The sequence below is a fragment of the Miscanthus floridulus genome, chromosome 13 (assembly GCF_019320115.1).
Source record: "Miscanthus floridulus cultivar M001 chromosome 13, ASM1932011v1, whole genome shotgun sequence".
Taxonomy (NCBI): Eukaryota; Viridiplantae; Streptophyta; class Magnoliopsida; order Poales; family Poaceae; genus Miscanthus; species Miscanthus floridulus.
Window position 1 is genome coordinate 83,225,162 of NC_089592.1, and position 7,448 is coordinate 83,232,609.

The following is a 7,448-nucleotide window of genomic DNA, read 5'->3' on the forward strand; positions in this document are numbered from 1 at the left end:
TACCTCTAGCCACTGAGCCTAACAAACTGATAGTGCGGCCAATTGCGTAGAAGGATAATGGGAGAGGGCATCAGCCACGCCATTGTCCGCACCCTTGTGGTAGACAATTTGATATTGCAGGCCAATGAGCTTGGTGAAGACCTTTTGCTGCCAGGGTGTGTGAAGCCTTTGATCAGTTAGTTGCACGAGGCTACGATGATCGGTGATGATCTGAAACTCGACATGTTGCAAATAACTGCGCCATTATTCTAGTGCCAACAAGATAGCCATATATTCTTTCTCATATGTGGATAGTCCTTGCAAGCAGAGTCCCAAAGCTTTGCTGAGGAATGCCAAGGGATGACCCCCTTGCATAAGCACGGTGCCAATCCTAGTGCCACTGGCATTAGTTTCCACCGCAAAAGGGCGACTAAAATCTGGCAAGGCCAAGACCGAGGCGGTTGTCAGGGCATGCTTCAGAGCTGAGAAGGCCTGGTCCTAGCTAGTTGTCTAAACATAAATAGCACCTTTGCAAAGAAGGTTTGTCAAGGGTTTGGAGATGATGCCAAAGTGCTTAACAAATCGCCTGTAGTATCCTGCTAGGCCCAAAAAGCTACGCAATTCCTTGACGGACCATGGAACAGGCCATTTCAAGACAGCCTAAACCTTATCGGGGTTAGTGGCCACGCCTGCCTCTAAGATAACGTGCCCCAAATAACGAAGCTGTCGTTGGGCAAAGTGATATTTGGACATCTTCACCTACCACTGATCTTGCTAAAGCAACTGGAAGACCAACCACAAATGCTCAACATGCTCTTCATAGGAACGACTGAAAATGAGAATGTCGTCGAAGAAAACGAGTACACACTTGCACAACAGAGGGTGTAGGGTAGTGTTCATAGCCTTGAGAAAGGTGGCCGAAGCTCCTATGAGACCAAAAGCCATGACATGAAATTCGTAATGACCGATGTGAGTTTAAAAGGCAGTCTTGAATTCCTTCCCACTCTTCAAATGAATCTGGTGGTATCCAGCTATCAGATCAAGACAAGAAAACCAAGATGCATGTGTGAGTTCATCGAGGAGCTCTTCAATGACTGGAACTGGATATTTAGCTTTGACTGTGATGGCATTGAGCTGTCTAAAATCCACACAAAAGCGATATGTGCCATCCTTCTTCTTGACCAGCAAAACTGAGGAAGAGAATGGACTAGAACTGGGTTGGATCAGTCCGGCTTGTAGCATTTCAGTAACTTGACGCTCAATTTCATCCTTAAGCAAGGGAGAGTAACGATAGGGCCTTACTGAGAATGGACCGGTACCAGGAAGCAATGGGATGGCATGGTCACAATGGCGTGCTGGCGGATAGCCAGTCGGTGGAGCAAATATAGATTGAAATTCTGTTAAGAGTGCTACAATCTCATTAGCTCACCTTGCAAGAAATTGTGACCTTGACCATAGGGAATGAGCATCCATTTGTTGTGCCAATCTACCTGCATCGGACTGCGAGAAGCCAACCAGTCCATGCCGACAATCAGCTCATAAGATGGTAGAGGCAAAATCTTAGCTGCGGACACAAAGTCACATTGTTGAACAGACCAAGACAACTGAGCAATTTGGGAGCAACAAGTCACTTGAGATTCATCAGCTATGGTGACTTGGAGAGCAAGGCTGAAAGTAGATACCCCAGTCCCCAGACAGCTGGGAGGCCAGAGTCTGACTAACAAAAGTATGAGTGCTTTCGGAGTCCACCAAAATCCGAGCCGGATGACCTTGAATAGTGCCCACAAACTGAATAGCATGAGTGGGTCGATTACTGCCTGATGCTGCCATGGAGATAGCCGCACACTGGGGTGCATCATCATCCTGAACCGATGCAGAATCTGAACAGCTCTTCGAATGACAGATGTCCCAGAACTCTTACAAGACATGTAGCTGGATAGTCTCTGAACACTTGTGGTCGCGGACCCATTTGTCGCCACAATGGATGCAGAGACCTCGAGCTCGACGGCCACGGTCGCACTTGTCATTCGGCCCAGCTCTTGGCGTGGCCGGCTTGTCCTGGCGTTCAGTCCGGAGAGGTGGCAGGGGTAGAGGCAAGGGACCTCGTGGCGCCGCCTTGGCAAAAGAGAACGGCTCCGGCCGCCGAACCTCCCGCTGTCGTCCTGGCTCCACCAATTCTTCCTGCAACAAGGCGAGCATGCAGGCAGTATCTAAAGTAGCAAGACGTTGAAAATGTACAGCAACATGAATATCAGCACGGAGGCCATCAACAAAACGCATGGCATAGTACAGAGGATTGGTATTGCGACCATAGGCGATCAATTGCTCAACTAGGCCAGTGTACTTATCAATATACTCCTACACGGACCTAGCTTGGTATATATGGAAGACCTGGTGGATCAGAAAAGCATGTTGATCCTTACCAAAGCGCTCCATAGCAGCCTGACAAAAGGATTCCCAGGTTCCCTGACGAACCTAATCTTCCACCGACTAAAACTAGCGAGCCGCGGCTGCGGTCATGTGCATGGCGGCTACCTTAACCCAGAAGTGGTGTGGTACCGTGTACATGTCAAAATAATCCAAACAACGTCCTAGCCACAATTTTGGGTTCTCTCCATCAAATGGCGGAAAATTCATTTTGGGGATGTGTTCATGAGTTCCCTCCCTAAACCAATTGCCCCCAGGAACCCCTTCCCCATGCCAAGGGCGACGCGGAAAGCCATCACCCCCACCCGATCCACTGGGCACACCCGCTATGAGCGCTGATCCAGAGTAAGAGCGAAGCAGCTTGGGTTTAGAATCAGGATTGGATGGAGTGAGCATACCCTTGATCGGGGATTGAGTTGGATACTCGAATCCCCGGTGGCTTGATTCCTCGCGAGGCCCTAACGGGTTGAATTTGGTCTAGCCGGCGGGAATCGTCGTCGCGGACACCTTTGGAGGAGACGGCAGTACTCCGGTTGGCACGGCCGGTGCGACGTCGAGGACGGAGCGGCTCACGGACTTGCGCAGTGCGGTCATCTCTTCCCGCAATGTCTCCACCTTCTCATCCGTCTTCCGAATCACGCCCACCTCCGCACGCAACTCGTCCACCGTCGCGTCCACCTTCGGGCGCCAAGTGTCGAACGCCTTAGCGGCATCCTCTAGGGAGGCGACGCGCTTGCCGACGGAGCTCTCCACCAAATCCATGCGGGCGGTGAGATTTGCCTGCACGGATCTGAGTTCGTTGAGGATGAGCTTGGTGTTGGGATCCATATCGCCCAGCTGCTTGCGGAAGTGAAGTGGTCGTGGATGATCTCGTGGGGCTCCAGCGGAACACCGGCGATGAACTCTACGCTGAGCAGCGAACGGCCGATGAGATGGTGGGTTCGTGGCGCTGCAGGATGTGGCTCTGAGTACCAATTTGTTACGAACTCAGACGGATCTCAATATTCAGAGTAGCGGTAACAGAGTTTAGGCGAGTAGCAAGATTGGAGCAGAGGAAGGCAGCAGAGCACGAGGACAGGGTCAGAGGAAGTTTGCAGGCGGAAGCAAGAGTTTACAATAATCTTTCATGCCCTCTCATTTCGCAACCTCCGTATCTATAATGATGAGCTTCACGTCTTGGCCCATTCGTTGTCCGAGACGCGCCGGTTAGCAAGCCTGGGCCGGCTGGACCTTCGCAGCTGTGGCCCATTCTTCTCCTGCAGCTCCAGCCCGTCCTCAGCCTGCGGCTCCAGCCCATCTTCAACATCCAGTGCCGGACTCGCCACAGTCGCCGGTCCAGACGTAACAGACAGGCGGTCATTCCGCGGCGCTTGGAAAGGTTCGCTTGACTGACAGACAGGCGTTGTTGAGCTCCGGCAGCTGGACCAAAGCTGGCACGCGGCCCAGAGTCCCTCGCACGACCGGACGGCCCAACAAACGCGGCCGCCTCTGTTGCCGCCGCTTTCCCGCTCCAGGAGCCAGCCAAGCCGTTTCTCATAAGAGCAAGGCTAATAATACAGCCGGCTTGCTGGCTGTAAGGTTCCTTGCAGCCTTCTCTCAGCCCACTCATATAGTAGTTAGCTCTTTACAGTTAATACATGGCCCACTTGTCTCTCTCACAGACTTTCTTGGTTCTTGTGCTCAAGCCGGCTGTAAGCTTACAGCCCGCTTCTCCTCTCTCTCCTCCCCTTTCTCCTCCACCTCAGCATTTAGTCGGCTTACAGCCACTATTATACTTCTCTAAAAAGAAGAAGAAGAAGAATCAGCCAAGCCAACACATCAGCGGCAGCAGCCCTCCTCGTCAGCTCAGCCGGCCCAGCCAGATCCCGCAGTCCCGCACATCTTGGTTGCACGGCCGGCGGACAGGCGGCTCCGCAGTTCGGTGCCCCGGGCGCACAGCGCTCCACACTCCACTCGGCACGTCACACCCGACAAACGGCATCCAATTTTACCGTGGCAGATCCGCACTCCCCCCGCCCGGCAGCCTTTATATCCCTCCCCCTTCCTTCCACTTCGCGAGCGCGAGCGCGAGCGCTGCTGCAGCTGCACTGGCACTGCAACCTTCCAATTCCAACTCCAAAGCGCCGAGCCGCGCACGGCGCACCCACCCAGAAAGGCAGGCAGAGCGAGGCGAGGCCGACGGCCCCGAGCCGAGCAGGCGCTGACACGCAGAACCCCCGCAAAAACCAGCCATTTGCGCCCCCAAATCAGCGCGTCACGCGGCGCCTCCGCCCTCCCTCGCCCGCACGCGAGATCCAGACGTAACGAAACGGAACCCCCCGCACGCCTCCCCAGGCGCACCCTCACTTATTACTGGTCCACACAAGCGTGCCGCTGCTGCCCGCCCGCCGCTTAGAATAGGCGCTTCGGTTCCACTGCCTTGTCCGGGCTTGAGCTCCCGGTCTCCGGTGGGTGCGTGAGCCGGCGACCGACTTGCTTGGGGTTGGGGCGAAGGGATGGAGGGGCGGGTGCTGCGGCGCAGCGTGACGCTGGCGGACCAGCTCGCCGCGGTGGGGCCGGCGCCGTCGGTCGCGGTCGCGGGGCCCGGGGGGGCCGCCGCCGCGGGGTCCTGCAACCTCCGCGACCTGCTCAAGCTCCGCGACGAGGACGACCTCGCGTCGGCCGGGCGCCGGGCCGCTGTCACGCTCGCCTCCGCCATGGCCGCCGAGAGGCAGGTGTCGTCGGCGCCGTCGGCGCCGTCCCCGTCGTCGTCGTCCCCCGCCGCCGCCGCGGCGGCAGCGGCGCGCACCCTCCTCGACATCATCCGCGACGACCAGCCTCCCGCCTCGGGGCCCGCCGCCGCCGCCGCCGGTGACCCCCTCGTCCGCCGCGCCGTGTCGCTGCCACCCCCGACCACGGCCACGGCGTTTCCGCCGGCGCCGGCACCCGCCGCCGCTGAGGCCGCCCCTCCCCCGCCTCCGCCTCCTCCGCCGCCCGCGGCCGCGTCGGCGGATGAGGAGGAGCAGGAGCAGAGGGTCTCCCTGATGGCGCTCCTGGAGCAGACGGACCGGCAGTGGAGCGCCGTCCCGGGCGGCGCAACCCAGCCCGAAGAAGAAGATTCAGCGACGTCGGAGGCGCTGGAACCGGCGGACGACACGGAGCTGGAGCCGGAGGCCGCGGGCAGAGGCGTGGTCGCCGGGTGCTGCTGCGTGTGCATGGCCCAGGCCAAGGGCGCGGCCTTCATCCCCTGCGGCCACACCTTCTGCCGCGCCTGCGCCCGCGAGCTCCTCGCCGGCCGCGGCCGCTGCCCGCTCTGCAACGCCGCCATCGTCGATGTCCTCGACATCTTCTGACCCACCACCCACCCCCGCCCTCTGGTGTGGTGCCGACCGACACCTCGTCCGGCGAAATGCAAGGAAGGACCGCCCTCTTCGGATCGTCGCCCGATCCGGTGCGCCCATGACTGAAATAGGATCCAGCCGCCATAGATAGATCTCCCAACTCTCTTGCTCTCTTCCCTGCCCTCTTCTTCTTGTGCTCTGCTCCCCCTGTGAAAAGATTACAACATGTTCGCCGAAACCAACATTTCCATGCTGCACATTTCTGTTCTTGCCTCAGCTCCCGAATCCAGAAAATGTACCAGATCGATCGAGCGAGTTCTTTCTTGCGATTATGGCCCCGTTTGTGGCTGAACTGGTTCTGGGTGAATTCTTGCGATAGAAAAATATTTTTTGGGCTGAAAAAACAAGTTTAAGCCGAACGGGGCCTATGAACGAACGAACGAAGGAACTGACCGATCTCCCCTCTCAGTCAAAAGTGTAAGCAACGACCGTGGCTGGTTAAAAGTAAAGAGGTGACATTTGACCCAAGATTAGCACCCACTGCAATTCATTCATTCAATTACTCCTCTCTTGTCTCTGCTGCTGGCCAGCTAGCAAGCACGCACGCACTGCTTGAAGATCTCAAGGAATCGGGATACTCTACTGTCTACTCCCAGTCCTATACATAGGGGGTTTACCTTATAATCTGTACTATTCAGTTTTTATTTTAGTCCAAACAGTATTTTTTTTCTCATAACAGTTTAATCAAAACAGTATTTTTTTACTAATTTCAGTCAAGTTTCAACAGACGGGGCCTCACTGCTGCTTGAAGATCTATACTGCTGCAGTGCTGCTCCTAGTCCAACTCCAAATACTTGTCCATTCCGTCCCACGGATGAATCTCCTCTCCTGCATTTCCACCGCATGAGTCCATTTATTTATTTACTGCTGGTGGAGGGCGCGCCTGTCAACATTTCCTTTTGTTTTTTTTCTTTTTGAGAAAAAAAATGGGAAAGCGTCAACAACATTGGCAGCTCCTGTGTTTTGTACGCTTTGCGATGTGAGACGCTGAACGTTTCAAAGCTCTGATTAGATGCGTGATGTCAGGGAGGCAAAAAGAAAACCATCGGGATAGCGTTGTGGGCTTGTGGCTCTCTCATCACTCATCATACGTTGTTTGACACCGACCGATGGAGAGATACGCACGACACGTAGTCACGTACTACTACTCCGGGGCCGGCGGCTGGGCTTTCCGCTAATTGTTGTGTGCGCGTGTGTGAGCCACTCGTACACGCAAACACAGCGCGCTACGCACAAGCGCACTAGCGACAGTTATCGTGCGGGGGTGAACCGAAACCGAACCGGTGCAGTGCTAGTAATCAATCAATCAACCATTCAACGCCAGCCTCGTCGGCGGTCGGCTCGTTGATGCGGTCCCAACGATAAAACGGAATGGCCTCCTTTTTCGTCCTCGTAGCGGGGCAAAGACCAAAGGCGGAGTAGGGAGAGAGAGGGTTGGTCCCCGGCACCTGTCAATGCGGATGCCGCTACGGGTGGAGGAGCAGAGGCGGAGCTCGGCACGCACGGCCACAGCCATACGCCCGCGGGGTGTGTCCGGGTGGGTGAGCGGCTCACCTCCTCGGCTACTCCTGGGCACTGGGGCGGCAGGCATCGGTACCACCAGCCACCCGCAGCCTCGCTCGGTTCAGGTTGGGTTGGGTGCGCCGGTGAGGCCTGGAGGCT

The 7,448-nt window shown here is 56.3% G+C and overlaps 1 protein-coding gene across 1 annotated transcript; it reads left to right on the forward strand.

The window, feature by feature from the left end:
• The first annotated feature begins 4,760 nt into the window (after positions 1–4,760).
• On the forward strand, positions 4,761–6,258 carry LOC136501077 (uncharacterized). Its single transcript, XM_066496569.1, has one exon. It carries the CDS (start codon positions 4,902–4,904, stop codon positions 5,736–5,738), a length of 837 nt encoding a protein of 278 aa, XP_066352666.1. The 5' UTR covers positions 4,761–4,901; the 3' UTR covers positions 5,739–6,258.
• Positions 6,259–7,448: the final 1,190 nt, after the last annotated feature.

Excerpts from the sequence above, each read along its gene's own strand:
- LOC136501077 (XM_066496569.1), top strand. The coding sequence starts at position 4,902 with ATGGAGGGGCGGGTGCTGCGGCGCAGCGTGACGCTGGCGGACCAGCTC.